The sequence below is a fragment of the Syngnathoides biaculeatus genome, chromosome 7 (assembly GCF_019802595.1).
Source record: "Syngnathoides biaculeatus isolate LvHL_M chromosome 7, ASM1980259v1, whole genome shotgun sequence".
In the NCBI taxonomy this organism is placed as follows: Eukaryota; Metazoa; Chordata; class Actinopteri; order Syngnathiformes; family Syngnathidae; genus Syngnathoides; species Syngnathoides biaculeatus.
This window is the reverse complement of record NC_084646.1, coordinates 30,927,308-30,948,415: the sequence shown is the minus strand read 5'-3', so window position 1 is coordinate 30,948,415 and position 21,108 is coordinate 30,927,308. Positions and strand designations below refer to the sequence as shown.

The window sequence follows — 21,108 nt, the reverse complement described above, 5'->3', positions numbered from 1 at the left end:
TGTGGTCACAGAAAGAGAAAAATTAAAACCGAACCACCTTGGGCTTCGGTGCAGTGTGCTCTGAGGGGACTAGGAGTGACAGACAGGTGGAGGGAGAGGCAGCGTCGCGTCTGTCCGCTCCAGTTCATCTTGTGACAACTACAAACTCGCTGCCATGAGTCAACTGGGCTCTCAGAGCGCACTTAACATGAACATGATCTGCAAAGGAGATCCGACCACCCGGGGGTCCTTCCACTACACCCGCAACGAGTTCGTCCAAGGAGGTGGCAACGGATATGATCAATACACGGACGGATACCACACTTTGTCTAAGTCTTCTGCAGGGGGAATGGCAGTAGACACCATAGGAAGAATGACATCTACCACAGGAGGCGGAATTAGGTCAAATAAATAAAAATAATCCAAAGAAAGATGACTTTTCAAGTTGAATGTGCTAAAACCTTTAAATTGAGACAACTTGTTGGTCATCTCGAAATGTCTTCTGTTGTCTGGTCGTAAGCTTTCCATACATAGCGACTCGGTGTTAACTAGCTTTTTAATATTTATTTCATAGAAATCGATGCATGTATGTTTCAGGTGTCATCGGGTAAATACAAGAGGGAGTCATCGAACACGAAACAAAGAGTGGCAAATTCAGAAATTGCTTTTTGTCCTTTTTATTAACTCCTATTTTGTTACTTCAATAGCAACATTTAGAACAACAAACGTCAATTTTGCATGAGGTAAACACTTGAGTGGTGACCCATTTTTACATACATTTGTAACAATGAAGAACATGCATTGATCAAACACAGCCTTTGAAAACATTTGTATATAATTTTGAAATACAAATATTTGTGCTTACACGTTTAAGTGTCTTTCAAAGCACCTCAACTGCATGTACAAATCAAATCTGTCCTTTTCAGGAAAGTGCAAAATCAATGGTTATTCTTTTTAGGAAATAAAGCAGCAGTTTTAACAGTTTGCATTAGCTATATATTTTTCCAACCAACCAGTTGACAATGGTACCCAGTACATTGAATATATACATTCATTTGGCAAAACAGTTGGTATATTTGAAATACAAACAGTAAGTAAAATTCTAACTACATGGCACAGATATACTTCTTTACTACCATTTTCAGTCACCCCATGCAAATCTGATTAGGGGCAAAACAGTGACGTGTAAACCGTTTTGTAAAACTGGATTTGACAAGCACATTGGTTTAACAGAGAAGTTACAATTTGTTCTTTCTTTGTTGAGATGAGCAGATCTCAACAGAGAAAGAACACATCCCAAAAACATGCATTAATTGGGGACTCTGAATTGGCCCGAGGTGTGAGATGTCACACCAAACATGTGTTTTTTGTTTACAACGCCATCTTGGACGGCAAGATCATGTCTACTTATCATGGTGGACTCTTCATCGTCTAACCTAAACTCGACAGTTTTATCAGATATCGTACAAGAGTTGGACAGTTATCACAAACAACGATATACAGAAAAAAGACAAGCAATCCCCTCACCACCACCACCACCAACATACATATGTACAGAACATGTACCTACCAGAAATGAAATGGTTGCTGCACAGTCGAGAGTACATGGTGGGCGCCCGGTTGTCCCTCTTTATGGCAGATACCCATCTGGCACATCTTTTTTTGTTGGCTGGGAAGCGTTAAAAATTTATACTGTCATGTTTTGGCAGTGGTTATCGTTTGATCTTTTATCTTGAAAGTCCTTTGACAACCGAACACTGTAACCAGAGGTGATTGAGGCACTTGTGCTGGAGTGAGGAATAAAGAAAGAAGCCACATGTGAAACCCGAGAGCGAGTATCGTCTTGTTATTATGAGATTGAGCTATTGCACTTCTCGTATATAGCAAGTGTGGTGTGATTGTGTTGATGTCAGCAGGGCGCATCGAGACAGGACATAAGGAAGTGAGCAAGAGAGGTTGGCAGGGGAAATGCGTAAAAAATATCACCCACGTTAAAAAGTACAGTTGGACTCACGTCTACGTTATTCAATAACACAAAAGCAAAATCATAAGATCGTGTCAGAGTGCTGGTAGTATAACTAACGGGGGGGGGGGGGGGGGGGACGAACGAAGATAACGAGAAATTGACCATGATGGAGGCATTCGGTACGTGTTCCAACCCGAGGATGGACTGGGACTCATCCAATTTAACAGATTTGTGGCGGAGATTTAAGCAACACACTGACCTCATGTTCACGGGACAGCTTAAAAATAGAGATGATCAGGAAAAGTGCAGTTTCCTTCTGCTGTGGATCGGCAAAAAAGGACGGGATGTCAGCAATATGTGGACGCTGACCGGAGACGAAGATAAGTTGCTTGAAACTTATTACGAAAAATGTTCTTATCACCTCACTCTGAAAGCAAATCTCATATTTGCTAGATATATTTCACAAGAAGGCACAAGGTAACTGTGAGTCATTTGATCGTGACAGAACTCAAGCTGTTGGTTAACGAGTGTAACTACACACATAGCGATGAGATGGTCAGAGACCACATAGTTTTCGTGACCAACTCACCGAGTGTGCGTGAAAAGTTACTCAGCCATAAAAGTGTCAGAATAATGAAAATTCGAGTAAGCCTACTTTGTCAAGCGAGGCTGTAAATGACAACTTTTTAATACGAACTAAAACCTTGATATGTTTGGTGGTTTTCCATTTCACTGTTCTTGTGATTTTTGGCCTGTACCTACATCGGTCGGCACAACAATTCACATTATTAAATTGTTCGGTATATTTTCATTCATCGCCACATTCCATACCTGAGCCAGTCGACCCATTTTTTTTTTCAAATACAGGCTTTGCTGAGTATGATGTGATTGGAGTTGAAACTGTTATTGCAAATAAGTGTATCTCCTAGTTTTGTTAAATGGGGAATAATTTATGGTGGTGGAGCTGTAATGCATCCATCAACCCATTTTCTTAGCCACTTATCCTCACAAGGGTCATGGGAGTGCTGGAGCCTATCCCAGCAGTCAACGAGCAAGAGGCACACTACACTATGGGGTACACTATCAATTGTTTGTCAGCCAAAAACAGGGCACATGGACACAGACAACAGATGCACTCACAATCACACTTAGGAACAATTTAGAGTCTCCACTAATGCATTTTTGGGCTGTGGGAGGAAACCAGAGTGCCCAGAGAAAACCCATGTAGACACAGGGAGAACATGCAAACTCCACACTGGGAGGGCGGGGATTGAACAATGGTCCTCAGAACTCTGAGGCCAACGCTTTTCAGCTACACTACCGTGCCACTAAAGGAAAAAGGATACCTCTAAAAAATGTGTGTGAAGGATATAGTGGCATCTAGCGGTAAAATCACATTTCAAAACCAATTAGTCCTACCCTGAAAGAAAATATTTAACATTTGTCCTGATTAGTGTTATTGTAAACTGTGCCCAACACCTTTTGCCTCACAGTTCTCAGGAGGACCCAGGTTCAAATCCGGACTCGCCTTGTGGAGTTTGCATGTTCTCGCTGTGCCTGCGTGGGTTTTCTCCGTGTACTTTGGTTTCCTTCCACTTCTAAAAAATATACATGGAAGGTTAATTGAAGGGTTAGGGTTAGTTACTCTAAATTCCCTGTAGGTGTGAATGTGATTCCGAACAGTTGTTTATACAGTGAAGAAAATAAGTATTTGAACACTCTGCTATATTGCAAGTTCTCCCACTTAGAAATCATGAAGGGGTCTGAAATCTTCATTGTAGGTGCATGTCCACTGTGAGAGAGATAATCTGTAAAGAAAAATCCAGAAATCACAATGTATGATTTTTTTTAATGATTTATTTTTGGGATGCAGCTGTAAATAAGTATTTGAACACATGAGAAAACCAATGTTAATATTTGGTTCAGTCGCCTTTGTTTGCAATTACATAGGTCATACGTTTCCTGTAGTTGTTCACCAGGGTTGCACACAGGAGGGATTTTGGCTCACTCCTCCACACAGATCTTCTCTAGATCAGGCAGATTTCTGGGCTGTCGCTGAGAAGCATTGAGTTTCAGCTCCCTCCAAAGATTTTCTATTGGGTATAGGTCTGGAGACTGGCTAGGCCACACCAGAACCTTGATATGCTTCTTACGGAGCCCCTCCTTGGGTTTCCTGGCTGTGTGCTTTGGGTCATTGTCATTTTGAAAGACCCACCCTTCAATGCTCTGACCGAGGGAAAAAGGTTGTTCCCCAAAATCTCACAATACATGGCCGCGGTCATCCTCTCCTTCATACTTAATACCTGTCGCATGCGCAGAAAAACACCCTCAAAGCATGATGCTACCACCCCCATGCTTCACAGTAGGGATGGTGTTCTTGGAATGTAACTCATCATTCGTCTTCCTCCAAACATGGTTAGTGGAATTATGACCAAAAAGTTCCATTTTGGTCTCATCTGACCACAAAACGTTCCCCCATGACTCCTCTGTATCATCCAAATGGTCATTGGCAAACTTAAGATGGGCCTTGACTTGTGCTGGTTTAAGCAGGTGTAGGAATATTTGTGATCATAATTATCATACATCTGCTTCCAATAAAGAAATGCTTTGCTCTGCTCTAGATAACGTGGCAGCCTCCCAGCAGCAGATAGCAAGAACAAGAACATCTAATCATCAGAACTGTTAGAACTGCTTCCTGTTAAAGAAATGATGACCACACATGTATTCAGCAATCTTCCACACATGCACACGCACATGAACAAACATGTACACCTTGTTTCCAACTGTTTTGCTTGCCGTCTCCTTTTAGGAACATCCATGTAAATAAAGGGCGTCTTAAAACTAAATAAATAGAGGTACTGAGGAGAGGATAATCAGAAAGTGCAGTGGTGAATTGTACAAAACAGTTCCTCTCCTCTCTCCTCACGAGACTTGAACTGGTGTCTTTGCTTCCTTTTTTGTCCTGTTTAATGAATTTCTGATTGGTGAACCTGATAGCAGGGGAACCTTCTGTTCCATGCATGACTTCAAACCATAACATCTTAGTGTATTACCAACAGTCACCTTGGAAACAGTGGTCCCAGCTCTTATTAGGTCATTGACCAAGGCCTGTCGTGTAGCCCTGGGCTGATTCCTCACCTTTCTAAGGATCATTGAGACCCCAAAAGGTGATATCTTGGACACGTTTGTTCTGATCGCTGTTATTGTCTGAAGAAAATCCCTCAATCAACTAAAATAAATGCCCAATAATAGCATAATATTTTATTCATACTGTTGATAACACATATCACACTCTTGAATAAATAAACAAGTTAACATTGTTTAACTTGAACTTGTGGAGAAATATTGTTTCGTATTTAATATTTGTGCATAAAACGTGTATAGTATAATGTCCATAGTGCAGTTTACCCACGACATTACACATCCTTGGTCAAGCCTTCAAAAGAAGCATCTGATTCATCCCCAATCAGAAAAAGATCCACAGTAGCTACCTTTAGTGCATTGCTGTGGAACTCATCATTGATGACTTGGTCCAGTTCCGGCGCCTCCTGCATTGGATCATCCTCTGTGCCATCCAAATCATTTGTGAGGAAACACTTTTGGAATCCCAAGAGTCTTGATTCTCTTTATTCTTCATTAGTCTCACTGCTAATAGTGGAGCCTCTTGCTCTCTGTTTGGCTAAAATTTGTAGCTTCTGTGGCGTCAGGTCGCGATCAAAATGAGAACCCAAACTACGTAGAAACGAGTGTAATGGGCACATTTTTAAAAAAGCGAGCATTTTAGTTGTGTCCACTCCCGTTTTTTAATGTCCCTATTGAGAGGAGTGTTAATTAGTGATGCTTCCCATAACCGTTGAATACCCGAATGTATTGTGCAACCATGGTTACATAAGCTGTTTTTCACTAACTTGTTTTTTGGTCAAGACGTTTTGACCATTTCACTATCTTGTTCGCATACCAAAGAAGAACATTGTTGTGGGATGTCTTGACAGTTATGGCTGCCTAAGATGTTTTTCAGAGCCTGAAGGACACTCTTAAGTGTCAATAGTAAATCAGGAAACAAACGTTGCGGCGCCAGGGCAGATGGGTAGGCCACCCGCCCTTCCTCTCGCACGCAACTGAAAAGTATAACAGAGAGATGCAGAGTACAAACAGGTAGAGTCTGCTGCGGGTTGCGTACGAACGCCCAGCTGGTTGACGAGCGGAGCTCTGCCTGGGTGTTGGCTCTCCACCTTCTCGGCATAGGTAAGAGGCTCATATGATGATTTCACGCAATGTCAACTGTATTTTGAGAACTTGCATTTGGTCGAAATAAATATGCCAGTTATTTAGGCTAAATAGCATTTTGGAACGTTGGTCTTTTGTTGAGTGTCGTCTTTGTCTCCTGAGCGCCGACCAGCACTGATCCTTTCAATAAAACATTTTTGGCGTTGGCGGCAGGATCGTGCAGGCTACGCGCAGGAGATAAAAACAGGATGCATTGTTTAAGAAAGAAAAATAAGGGTGCAAAAGAGGCACCAGAAGAGGAGGTGGTGCCCGGGTGGGAAGGCATCACTTTCCGAGAGATAGGAGCTGTCTTACGGAAGCGTGGGGGACGCCCCGGACCGTGGACAGGAGTGAATCCCGCTGCCACTCCGCTGGCATTATGTGACATGTTGAGGCGGGTGGAAGTGAATGCTCGTGCTCCGCTGGGAGGCACGCAGCAGATGTTGTGGATGTGTGCGGAAGCTTGGAAAAATTGCGTGTTGGAGTTGGATAAGGTTAGAAGCGCAGAAAATCAAAAGGCACAAGAGGTTATCCAGCTAGAGGTTATAGTGAAAGAATTAAAGGAGCATTTGGCAAAGAAGAAACCTCGTAAAATAGAACAAGCGCAAATCCGTTCATTCACCACTGGGCTGTCAGCGCTGTGGAATCCGGAGGAATGGAACGGGGATATGTGGGGAGATGATGATGATGATGATGAGGGTGAATATGATGGAGGTATAAGACCGGACCCGGCACCACAGACTGGGTTGTATCCCTCGTTAAAGGGGTTGCAGATACACCTTATCACGCGACGAAAAGAACAGCGACGCGTGATACCAGATCGAATCCAGGATCTGATGGGGGCGGACGGTCAACCAATTCTGGACGAAAATGGCGAGCGAGTGCGAGGGCTGGTCCCACAAGCGCAGCCAGAGCCAGAATTGTTCATGACGAGAGAAGATTATACACAGGAAGAGACGACTCATATTGTGACAAAGTATCGTCAGAAACCGGGCGAACCGATCGATGTTTGGCTCATTCGGTTGATAGAGGAAGGAGCTGATGCCGTTAATATAGATGCTGGGGATTATCAGCGGTTCGCAGCGCTTTCCACCGATAGCCAGCTAAATGCGGAATTCCGTGGAATGTGCAGAGTCATGGGCGGTGATGGAGGGCTCCCTCTCTCAGCATTATATGGGGCAGCCGCGCAGCTGATATTTCCATTATATCAAGACTGGCCAGAACTGAGAGGGCAATGGTCAACCATCAGGGATGCAATGATGAGATTGACACGGTTGTGTATGAGGCACTCAATTTCGAGTGACGGGTCTGTGGAAATAAGAGATGGGGAGGTCCCGAAAATGAGCCGGGATGCGATAATACGTGATGCTCCCCCACATTATACTTTATTATCCCCCACTATTTTGTTGGGAATCGCTGACCTGACATTCTCGATGGTGAAAAGTAGGTTGGCGGAGTTAGCAACGCTCGGGGACTGGTCTAACGTGAGCGCGCCGCGTGATTCTGAACCACGTGAAAAACCGAGGGAAAATAGGAACAGTTTTCCGAAAAAGGGAAAACCTGAGGGAAGCAGAAGTGAAATGTGGAAGGCACTAATCAAAGCAGGGGTTCCAGCTGAGGAAATTGACGGGGTTCCGACGTCAGTGCTTGCTGAAAAATGCAGACAGAAGGGAATGCAGGTTAGATGTTTCTCCGGAGGAGGCTTTCCTCAAATGACGATGGGCGTGGCGGAGTTAACCAGTATGCTCAAAGAGTTGATAAAGCCCCCTCCCATTGTCCCTCCTACCACTCCTCCTATTGCACATCCCACAGCACCTCCCTTACCACGGGAGGAGGAGGAGACTTCATCAAGCGAGGAGGAGGAGGAAGTGAGGCAAGTAGCAGCAGTGCAGCGACGGAAGAAGGGGAAGAAAGGCAAAAATAAACGACGCCATCATGAAGGCCAAGCCCTGGTAGCTCGTCAACAACCTGCTCAACGATGGTCTCCCAGTGATATTAGACCTCATGTGAGGATGGAAATTTATTGGGATAAATCAGTTCAAACAGTAACAGCGTTAGTAGATACCGGGGAAGAGGCCTCAATAATTTATGGAAATCCAGAGAAAATGAAAGGACCATTAACAGGACTAGGAGGAAAAGTGATTTATGGAAAACATGTAAACTTACCATTGAAAATAGGAAATGTGCCTATAAAAACATATATGGTGATTATAACACCTATCCCAGAGTGGATAGTGGGCATGGACATATTAGCCGGAATGACACTTTATTTGACAGCCGGGAGATTTGAATTCGGAGTAAATCCACTGAAAATACATGCAATATTGGTGGGTAAAGTAAAAATGCCACCTTTTCCGATACCACAAGCTACACAGGTAGTTAGCCAAAAGCAATACCGGATACCTGGAGGACAGGAAGAAATTTCTGCGACCATTAAAGAATATTTAGAAGCTGGTGTATTGAAAACAGTGATGACAAACTGGAACAATCCGTTGTGGCCAGTCAGGAAATCAGATAACTCTTGGAGGATGACAGTAGACTACAGAGGATTGAATAAACACACACCTGCATTGACTTCTGCGGTGCCAGACGCAGTGACAATTATAGAACGAGTGCAACATCATCCCGGAACGTGGTATGGGGTCATAGATTTGGCTAACACATTTTTCACTATTCCTATTCCTGAGGATAGGATGAATCAATTTGTGTTTACCTGGGAAGGGCGCCAATACACGTTTACCAGACTACCACAGGGTTATTTACATAGTCCCACAATCTGCCACCGGGTGGTAGCAGAGCACCTGGAAAAGCTAAAAGTTCCTAAAGAAATAATATCACATTATATCGATGACATACTAGTGCAAGGAACGAGCGAGGAAGAGGTGAAGGAAGTTCTAGGACAGCTAATACAGCACATGAAAGGGTTTGGATGGGAAATTAACCCTGCAAAGGTCCAAGGACCTTCGCAAACGGTGAAATTTCTAGGAATCATCTGGAACAAAGGGGAAAGGGAATTGCCAGAAAAAGCTAAGGCTAAAATTGCTAACTTTCCAGTTCCACACACCAAGGCAGATGCTAGGAAATACATCGGGTTGTTTGGATTTTGGAGGAATCATATTCCTCATTTGGGACAGATACTTCAACCTATCTACAAATGCACTAGGAAAAAGGAGGACTTTAGTTGGGGAGAAGAACAACAGCGATCATTTGATATGGCGAAGGAAGCGATACAGCAAGCAGTGTCACTGGGAAAAATGAAATCGGGGCCAGTAGAATTGCAGGTGTCGGCGTGAAATGTATACGCTAACTGGAGTTTGTGGCAACAATGCAAAATCATTCACAAGTACCATCGGTTCCTTTCGTTGGTTGCTTATATAATGTGCACCTATGGCATTGGGGAAACCAGACGTATCGTTTGATGAATTACTCTGTGTCTAATCGGCTGACACAAGTACAATGGGATGTACTAAAGAATCCCTGGAACCTCTCAGTGGAGCGTTTCAAATGCACATTGGAACAATCCACTGAAGTTCAGAAAATTATACAGTCACATACGTCTAACATCTCAAAGCTCATGGCGTCCACATTAGTAGCCAGCGGACGGGTACAACATGCTGCTAAAATAGTACAACAGTCCTCAGCCCATCACTGGTGGGACATCTTTTCAGGGATGACAGTCACTGCTAGGAGGACTTTGGTGCCCCCTCTGATTCTGTTGGTTATTGTAATAGTATTGCTTTCACTATGTAATCTGCTAACGTGTATCTACGTAAGACGTATCCGAGCTGAAGTGGAGTGGGTGATTATGTAACGCATGAGATGATTGTACGCCTTGAGAAAAGTAATGGACACTTCGGTGTCGAGAACTACACTGTTAAGTTGGTGCCTCACCCCACTCATGTATACATTTATGCTAGATGGCAAGGATGTTTATCACATCAATATATTCACAGAAACCTAACGTTGCGGGAATTATGGTCCATGTTCTTTCATGACATCATGAATCACACAGGAAATGGAATAGTGTTAGTGTTTTAAATTTCACATTGTGTTAATTAGTGATTTCATATCCTTCAGAAAACAGTCTTGCGACAAAAATTTGAACTACAAAGTACACCAGTGAAGCAGAACCTAGATCAAAGTTACAAATAAAGAACAAGGTCGAATGTACACAATATTAGAAAAAAAATGGCAAACAAACAGAAAGGAACAACAGAAGTTAATTTACATCAACTGACTCAGGTCGAATAATGCAGTGCAGAGTCCAAAGCAAACACGGTGAAGCCGCATTTTGTTAATATGCTGCAAAAAAATTGAATGAATTGCCAACAGAGGTGACATCAGACCCAATTTAGTGTTTTCAAATACAGATTAAAACTTTTTTCTTGTGCTTGTTAACGTACTTCTTTCTTACACTAAAAAACATTTTAATTGTACTTTTTACTTTTTTATTTGAATGATTTTAATAATCTAAAGTGCATTGAGTTACCTTTTATATGAAATGCGCTGTACAAATAAATTTGCTTCGCTTTACTTACACAAGACTAACACACAGACAGCGGAGCAGAATACTACTTATAGTTGATCAAGACTAAGGAAGGCAAACTAGAAAAAGAAACTAAGCACGATAAACATAAGCTCAGGGCTATGACAGTGAATGATCAAAAGTCTAGCATATGTCCCATTTGTTTCATTATTAAAAAGCAATCTGATTGAAAATGCGGGGTGGGTGTGCACAGCACAGCAGGAAAAAAAACAACAAAAAAACAAGAGACCAAGCAGAATCACAGGTTCATGACAAATAGATCTTGCACTTACTAATCAATTATTTTTTTCTTTGTAATTTCATTCTGAATCTCATGTTTTTCCACAAAGATGGCAGCTACTTCTCACATTAGTATTTTTAACTTTATTGCTAACTGGACGTAGATGGTCTGTGATGATTTCACCAAAATACGTACTTGAAGCGCACGGAAACAAGTCACTGCGAGACTGCAAGTGTGCCTATTTATGCATGACAAATGACTGACATTTGTTATGAGGCCTTCTGTCTCTGATAAGTTGTTCTTTCTCTCGTATGGTGGTTTAAAAAAAAAAAAAAACTGCAAACCTCCCCGTTAACTAATTCTGAAATTTTCCAGTAACATAACAGAATTGCAAATTTTTCCAAGTATCCCACATCTCCACTTCAATTCATCTGTCACTAATTTGCAGTTGGGAGATTTGTAACGATCATCTGAAGGGGGTCCACTTGGCTATGACTGGCTCTTTGCAGAGGAGGAGGAGTGCTAAAGGAAGCTCTGGCTCATGGGAGGAGCCAGGGAGAAGCTTCCACGATGCAATGATCTGGATTGCGCAGCAAAAGGTGGATAGAGTTACCTCACTGTGAGAGACATCTTAAAGGAAGTTATGTCTGGATTCAGATGGTCTCATGGTTTGGCAAATCTGTTGCAGAGGTGTACATTATGCTGATATGAGTGTTTTTTTTTTTCAGCGTCAGATCGAAATTACATTCTGGGGAGAAGATCCTGCAGGCATAGGGAAGAATCTCATCAGCCACCAGAGGTTTCACCACTCTATCCAGAACAGCCCGGAAGTGGACCGAGCAAGGAGTGACCTGGTGAGTTGAACCATGTTGTCACATTATTGTTACTATTCTAAGAGCGCAGCCAATCTGTAAAAGCACACGGTATATTTGTTTTGTGATTTCTATTTTCCTGAAATACTGAACATATTTTATTTATCAAGCCAGTTAACTGATTACCCATTACCGCAAACAAATTCCTTGTGTGTTTTAACATACTTCTCCAATAAAAATTATTCTGATTCTGACAGGGGGACAAATAATAAATCATAATCAAAATATCAGATTTGATGTTATTGATCACTATTACTAATCAGGCGGCACGGTGGATGAGCCGGTAAAAAGTTGGCCTTACAGTTCTGATGTCCCGGGTTCAATCCCAGATACACCTGTGTGGAGTTTGCATGTTCTCTCCGTGCCTACATGGGTTTTCTCCGGGCACTCCGGTTTCCTCCCACATCCCCAAAACATGCAACATTAATTGAACACTCTAAATTGCCCCTAGGTGTGATTGTGAATGTGATTGTTGTCTGTCTCCATGTGCCCTGCAATTGGCTGGTAACCAGTTCAGGGTGCACCCCACCTCCTGCCCGTTGACAGCTGGGATAGGCTCCAGCACTCCCCACGACCCTCGTGAGGATAAGTGGCGAAGAAAATGGATGGATGGCTAGATATTACTAATCATGCCATTTCTCCACAATTGACCCCTCCATACAAGGCACTTAACCACGCCTCCTGAAGTGACGTCACGCCACGTGCGCTGACGTAAGACAAACAATTCATAAAAAATGGCAAATACAATACAATGCAATACATTGTTAGATGTGCAGACGCCATGCTTCTGATTTCATTCAAATCAACGATATATTATAGATTCTAAATAGAGTACATTCTGAACTGAGAGAGACGCCATGCTTCTGATTTCATTCAATCATTCACACGTAGCAATGTTATGCTAGCGAAGAACGTCTCATTCATTTATACGAGAATTGTATTAAAAATCAAATATAGGGCATATCTTCATGCAAACACAGTCTGGTTAAGCTTCGGCCGCGAACCAGCAAGAAAGCGACACGTTTGTGCAGTCCGATCATCGCTAAATATCGCTCAACAAAGAATAAGTGTGTCAATCGTTCACACGTAGCGGTGTTATGCTAGTGAAGAACGTCTCATTCATTTATACGAGACATGTATTAAAAATCAAATTTAGGGCATATCTTCGTGCAAACACAGTCTGGTTAAGCTTCGGCCGCGAGCCAGCAAGAAAGCGACACGTTTGTGCAGTCCAATCATCGCTAAATATCGCTCAACAAAGAATAAGTGTGTCAATCATTCACACGCAGCAGTGTTATGCTAGCGAAGAACTTCAAATTCATTTGTACGAGACATGTATTGAAAATCAAATATAGGGCATACCTTCGTGCAAACATATCTGTTCCGGTTGATATTAGATGGATTTAGTTGATGATGCGGTCTTCCACAAAGTTTGATCCCTCGAAGGCATTTTTCGTACTGGGTCTTCGGTTTTGGAAAGGGTACGAATCGAACTCCACCAACTAGCCTTTCAGGATACCTGTGTCACTATTACAAAGTCCGTGACTACACCTCTTAACCATATTTTTGTTAAATAACCCAAATACGCGATAAAACGCTAACAAAACCTATACTGGACCATGCAATGTTGTCTGAGAAAATGGCGGGAGCAAAAACAGGCTTTGGTTTATGCAGATCTCTGGCCTCTGATTGGTCAGTGACGCGGATTGCGCAATTTCTACGGAGGGGTCAATTGAACTCGTGCACCTACATCATAAAATCATGTGACATCGCCACATTGCTGTTCAAACAAAGCATTGTTGCAAGTTAATTCCGTTGAGACGAAACGAAAATATATCTTATAGCACGATACCCAGCTTTATGTCCGATACTGTTAAACATTTAGAAGGTGACAAAGGTACGTGGAAAAATGAGAGACAGTTGGCATAGAGGATCCATATTTAATACCAAAGTCGATGTTTTCGCCGATAAGAAATTGGACTGTTAATTCACTTCCTCTTGTCTTGGAGAACTGGATATGCACATGTATCTGGTGAGTAAATCGTCGAGATTTACACAGAAAAGTTTCTTGATAATTCAAGATTGAGAAGAATAATTCCTATCTGAAATGAAATATATCGCTACACAGGCGTGTGTATTTCGTTGGGCATCATCCATGCCATTTAATATCCAAAATCCATCGATCTTTTCTTGTCTTTTCAGCCAGTATTCCATAGAATGATATCTTTGAAGAACTGTGTCATCAATTGTGACAACCAAAAGCACAATGGTTCTCAGGCAATTTGAAAAATCTGCTCCAGTTCAACGACTCCAGCACTATCGAGCAGCTAGGGTTAGGGTATTTGACCGGCAATATGGCGCCGTGCAAACTGTGACGTAACGTGCACGAGCTCTATACCATACCTCCACAGTCTAAATCAAAAAATAACATGTAGCATCTTTAAAATATTTAAAATAGGCACCAATTTCAAAGCCTGTTTTTCAGTGTGCTAAAATGCTACTATTTTTTAATATCCTCCAGGTAAAGAAAGGAGACAAAGGAAATCTTCATGCATTGGAGCAGGAGTGGCACAGTCTACAGGTGAAACAATTGCCATTAATATGTGAAGTATTTTCAGTGGTGAGTTTATTTAATCTAAACTTTTCTCTCTCATCCCTACAGCAAATGTCATTTGCTCGAATGCAGCAGCTGGGAGACCTCCAACAGATCATTCAAGAACTGTCCAAAGAGATCATGTGGGTCAATGACAGGGAAGAAGAAGAGTTGATCTTTGACTGGGGTGAAAAGAACCTAGAACAGTACATTCCCCGGAAGCAAGAAAGCTATTCAGTTAGTATCAACATACATACAGTAAATTCAGTTACACAATACAGTACCTCAAAGGAAAATGAGGTACATTGTCCATACTATTTTAATAGAGTTTAACTGCAAGACAAAAATTACTTAAATGAATTGATACCAAGTCATATTAGAAGCAGTTACAGTGCCACCCAGGTTACGAATGACCACAAACCAATAAGGTATCAAAATGTTTGCACAACACATACCGCTGGTTATGTATTATTTTCAGTTTGTCAACTGTCTTGGTATAGACAAACAAAAAAAGAAGGATTTATGTTGTGCTTCTGCACTTGTGCTGCCTGATGATCACTGACTCCATGATTCATGCTTGATTGTAAGCCTGAACACTATTTGTCTGCTACATGGTGTAAGGCGGAAACTTGATCTAGACGGAAGTTCTGCCTACACATCTTCGAAAATTGGATTGATGTTGTAAAAAAAGTAAAAAAAAATACAAATGATCAAAATGAAAGAATGAAGAAATGTGTAGCAAATTGACCCAGAGAGCAATTCCTCTTTCATGTGAAAATGTCATGTCCCACTTTCTGATTTTATTTTTTCTAAACAGAAAAAGACAACTTTCCCTGCATAGTTTTGTCATGCCAAAATCAACCAATGAATTAGAAAAGAAACACCTGAATCAAAGTTTCCCCACATTATAATGGAAAAAGGCTCTTCTTCAATGACACGGTGTTGTCCTCCTCCCCTGTCTTTCCTTAAATTTAATAAGCAATAAACTGTTATCATGTTTTTTTAGTTTTATTTATAAAAGAGTTATCACTTAATTCTATATCACACTATATTTATTTTTAACCAGACGAAAAAGTAGGACTTAATTTCAATAGATTACAAATAGTTAGTTAGTAGTTTACAAATGACCTGAGGTTCCACTGTATACACTTAAATTTTGGCAGTTGTCCTATTTAGCAAAATCACTTAAACACTCTGTATGTGATAGAAACTGACGAGTGCCCTTGAAGAGAAAGAAAAGCACCTGAATAAAGTCAACGTCAAAGTGGACACCATGCTGAAGAACAAACACCCAGCTTCAGACAAGATAGAGGTTTGTTCTGTGTGACAAAATATGTAAAACGTATCATGTGCTTGCAAATGAATGCTACCTGGATATGACATCCATCATGTGCATTTTGTTCTCAAGGCCTACAGGGACACACTGCAGACTCAGTGGAATTGGCTACTTCAAATTACCAAATGCATTGATGTGCACCTGAAGGAGAATGCAGCATACAATCAGGTACCTGTAATAAAAACAGAAAACAATGATTTTCAAATCACCTTCAACCTAGATTAATTTGAATCCACTACAAACAAATGTTATTGTTTTTAGCAAAAAAAAAAAAAGAGAAATTTGAGGAATGCTCATTGAACACCTGTTTGGTACATCCCAATGTTGAACAGGCTAATTGGGAACCGATGGGTACTATGATTGGGTGCAAAAAGCACTTCCCTGAATTGCTCAGTCATTCACAAGTAAAAATGGGGCGACATTTACCTCTGTGAACAAGTGTATGAGAAAATAGGCAAATAGTATAAGGACAATGTTCCTCAAAGTACAATTCTTTGATATGGATTAAGATTAGTACACATTACTAGCCCTTTTAGAATCGTCATTTTTATTCTATTCAACTATTACTGTGTCCTTTTGGATGTGTGCTTTGGGCCTTTGTCTTGGTGGAGGACTCATGATCTTTGCCTTCAACCAAATTTTCTCTGACAGAGTAAGATATTCGGCTCTAAAATCGCACGATGATTTTCTCAGTTCATGATACCCATGATACACTCAAGTCGTCCAGTACAATATAAATAAAAGCACCCCCAAAGTATAATGGAAATGCCACCATCCATGGTGTTTATATGTTGAAAGCAGGGGTTTATCAATGTGTCGATCGTGAGGCAGTTTTGGTCAATCGAAAAAAAAAAAAACGTCAGCCTATTGTCCATCGCGTCGCTTAATTCAGGTGTGGCAGATACGTCAATCACATGCCTATAAAGGCGCGTTCTAGCAGGTTGGCTTCCTATATGAGGTCTTTCATTTGCTTTCTCTTACACCCCGTCCCCCTCCCTGTAGATTGCGAGAGGTTGGCTGCTTGAAAAGTAGATCTTGGGGTAAAAAAGTCTGGGCACCCCTGATTTAAAGGCTTCATTGTGCCATCTGTAAACATATTGTTTTATGTGCAGTGCTTTCATTTGTCCATAAAATGTTTCATCATTTCCTCTTTTGTATCAAGCACAAGCTCCCAATATAAAAATGTTGTTTCAATTGGTTCATTTTCTTCAGGCAATATTCCACATTTAGTACTTAAATTTCATGAGTGCGAATAATGGTGAGCGTGACTATACATTACAATTAGCAATTTGATCTACTGTATGTTAGATAAGCCATCTCATCACAGACTTAATTAATATTGTATGTCTTTCTAAAGTTCTTTGAGGAGGCCAATGAGACATACAGATGCCTGGAGAGGCAACAGGAATCCATCTCTAAAACATTCACCTGTGACAAGAACACTTCAATGGAAAGCTTGCTGGAGATGGTCAGGGCATTAGAGGTATTGCTTTATTTGACAACAATAGACTGCTGAAAACAAACCAATAGGAACACAGTAATGAGAAGACAAAAGCTGATCACTTTGGGTTATGTTACTCAAATTTTATATATGTAGATTGTTTTTTCTTCGAAGATAAATTTCTGGTGGTTTTTTTCTCTTTGAAAATTTCTCTTTGAAACAAAATATGTGATATCAAAAAATAAATTTTATAATTATCTTATCAAAGATGGGTATAGAGAAGAAGGGAGACCACAATGTTAAGTAATTTTCATTACAATGGTGGTGTCACTTCATTAGACAGTGAGATTGCAATAACAGTAAGAAGCATAATCATCCAAGGATTTTAGAATTCAGTCTTCATTTATAAACCAATTGTATGATTATAAAACTTTAAAGTGCATTTCGCCTCAAGTTAGCTGGTATAGGCTCCCGCACTCCCATAACCTGTGAATGGATAAGCGGCTTGGAAAATGGAAAATACATTAAATGGAATTTTTCTTTTACGTGCTCCATCCATGTAGTTTAACAACTTTTGTCCTGTGGGGGGCTTTGGTGTAGTTAAAATATATTTAATAAACTGTAAAGTAGCATGTCATTTAGCTCATTAGCTTTTCCAAGCAGCTTGCACTACATTGCACATACAGTGCCTTGTGAACGTATTCAGCCCCCTTGAACTTTTCAACCTTTCACCACATTTCAGACTTCAAACATAAAGATGACATTTTAATTTTTTTGTCAAGAATCAGCAAGTGGGACACAATCATGAAGTGGAACGAAATTTCTTGGATATTTTATACTTTTTTTAACAAATAAAAAACTGAAAAGTGGGGCGTGCAATATTATTCAGCCCCTTTATTTTCAGTGCCGCAAACTCCCTCCAGAAGTTCAGTGAGGATCTCTGAATGATCCAATGTTGAGTGATCATGATAAATAGAATCCACCTGTGTGTAATCAAGTCTCCGTATGAATGCACCTGCTCTGTGATAGTTTCAGGGTTCTATTTGAAGGGCAGAGAGCATCATAAAGACCAAGGAACATACCAGGCAGGTCCAAAATACTGTTGTAGAGAAGTTTAAAGCCGGACTTGGATACAAAAAGATTTCCCAAACTTTAAACATCTGAAGGAGCACTGTGCAAGCAACCATATAGACCACTGCAAATCTACCAAGACCCGGCCTTTCCTCTAAACTCTCACCTCGAAATTGGAGACGACTGATCAGAGATGCAGCCAAAAGGCCCATGATCACTCTGGGTGAACCGCAGAGATCTACAGCTGAGGTGGGAGAGTCTGTCCATAGGACAACAATCAATCGTACACTGCACAAATCTGGCCTTTATGGAAGCGTGACAAGAAGAAAGCCATTCCTCAAAGATATCCATAAAAAGTCTCTTTTAAAGTTTACCACAAGCCGCCTGGGAGACACACCAAACATGTGGAAGATGGTGCTCTGGTTAGATGAAACCAAAATCGAACTTTTTGGCCACAATGCAAAACGATATGTTTGGTGTTAAAGCAACACAGCTCATCACCCTGAACACACCATCCCCACTGTCAAACATGGTGGTGGCAGCCTCATACTTTGGGCCTGGTTTTCTTCAGCGGGGACAGGGAAGATGGTTAAAATTGATGGGAAGATGAATGGCGCCAAATACAGGACCATTCTGGAAGAAAACCTGTTGGAGTCTGCAAAAGACCCAAGACTGGGACAGAGATTTATTTATCTTCTGACAGGACAATGATCCGAAACATAAAGCCTAATCTACAATGGAATGGTTCACAAATAAACGTATCCAGGTGTTAGAATGGCCAATTCAAAGTCCAGACCTGCATCCAATCGAGAATCTGTGGGCAGAGCTGAAGAATGCTGTTCACAAACCTTCTCCATCCAACCTCACTTAGCTCGAGCTGTTTTGCAAGGAAGAATGGGCAACAATTTCAGTCTCTCAATGTGCAAAACCAATAGACATACCCCAAGTGACTTGCAGCTGTAATTCCAGCAAAAGGTGGCACTACAACGTATTAATGCAAGGGGGCCGAATAATAATGCACGCCCCACTTTCCACACTTTTATTTGTTAAAAAAGTTTAAAATATCTAATAAATTTCATTCCACATCATGATTGCGTCCCACTTGTTGTTGATTCTTGACAAAACATTTTTATTTTATGTTCAAAGGTTGAAAAGTTCAAGGGGGCAGAATACTTTCACAAGGCACTGTATATTGGGATTTTTTTTTTAACCTCTATTCAAACCGGCAACATATTTTTCACAGTGGCCACTATTGGGGGAAAAAAATTGATTACTAGACAAACACAAACTACAGCTCCAACTACTTGAGCATGGTTTTTGCATTAATGATTCAGTGTAATTTAGGGAATTTTATTTGATGGTATTTTTCTTTGGATATGTTTTCTGCTTCATTGTACATTATTTTGTTATTTTGTCTTAAGAGGGAGGAAGAGACAAGAAAGGATCACAAGAGACAAGTTCAACGTCTTGTTAAAAAGTCCAACAGCATTGTGAGACTGAAATCCAGAAACCCAGAAGACAAGAGCACCCGACCTGTGATTGTCAAAGCCCTGTGTGACTTCAAACAAGACCAGGTCAGTGTTTTGACATTTGAATATCAAGCAATATTGCTGCCATCTCCAAAACCATTATTTTTCAGGGTTGCAATAATATAGCATGTTTGTTTATCCATTAACATTGCATCATCAAAGAGAGAAAGGCATTTCTAACACTTTAGATTGATCATCCATCCATCCATTTTCTGAGCCGCTTATCCTCACGAGGGTCATTGGAGTGCAGGAGTATATCCCAGCTGTCTTCACGCAGGAGCGAGGGAACACACTGAAGTGTTGCCAGCCAATGCAGGGCACATACAAACAACCATACACAGTCACATTCACACCTTCGGGTAATTTAGATTCCTCCAGTAACCTACCAAGTATGTTTTTGTGCCCAGGGAAAACCCACGGTGGTATGGAGTGAACATGTAGATAGGCGAGGCTGGGATTTGAACCCCAGTCCTCAGAACTGTGAGGCCAACGCTCTACTGCTGCTCCACCGTGCTGCCCCAAATATAACATCCATATAAACATTTTGCATTCATTTTTCTATGATAAAACTGAAACTGGAAATGAAAAAAAAAGAAACATAGGAAGAAGTCTCCGAAGGCACCGAGGCAGAGGCTCTAACCAGTTGTCCACCTTATATATATAATATATATATATATATATATATATATAATTTTGATCTGTAATTATTTTTTAATATTTAATTTATCACCACGCCCTCCCCCCATATATATGGTAAAAGATTGGTAAAAATGTAATGTCCAAAAAGTTTGGCAGCCACTGGGTTAGTACATCTGCCTCACAGCTCTGAGGACCCAGATTCAAATCTGTCCTCGCCTGTGTGGATTTTGCAGGACTTTCCAGTACCCACGAGGGTTTTCTCTTGAGTACTCTGGGTACACATCTAAAAAATATGCATGTTAGGGCAATCAAAGACTGCAGCTATGAATGTAATTGCAAATGATTTTTTTTTTTGCCTATATGTGCCCTGCGATTGGCTGGTGACCAGTTTAGGGTGTACTCCGCCTCTTGCCTGAAGTCAGCTTTGTGTGGTATGAGCACACCCATGACCCTTGTGAGGAATAGTGGTGCAGAAAATGGAGCTATACAGTGGCTGAAATGTATTTAACACAAAACCATTTTTCTCACTAAATATACTTTCAAAAGTGCTTTTGACCTGAAAATTTCACCACGTGTTGGGAGCAAAGTAAGTAGAAAGAAGAAGAATAAGATCAGAAATTAAGTTGTGTAAAAATGTAAAATTGGAAAAA

At 41.0% G+C, this 21,108-nt stretch overlaps 1 protein-coding gene across 1 annotated transcript in view; it reads left to right on the top strand.

Annotated features, from left to right (window-relative positions):
- The window catches only part of LOC133503555 (desmoplakin-A), an 84,429-nt gene that overhangs the window by 24,420 nt on the left and 38,901 nt on the right, over positions 1–21,108 (top strand). The window contains 8 exon segments of the mRNA XM_061825266.1: positions 11,426–11,576; positions 11,706–11,831; positions 14,371–14,430; positions 14,512–14,679; positions 15,650–15,754; positions 15,851–15,946; positions 17,136–17,261; positions 19,712–19,864. Coding sequence (XP_061681250.1) covers positions 11,426–11,576; positions 11,706–11,831; positions 14,371–14,430; positions 14,512–14,679; positions 15,650–15,754; positions 15,851–15,946; positions 17,136–17,261; positions 19,712–19,864 — 985 coding nt within the window.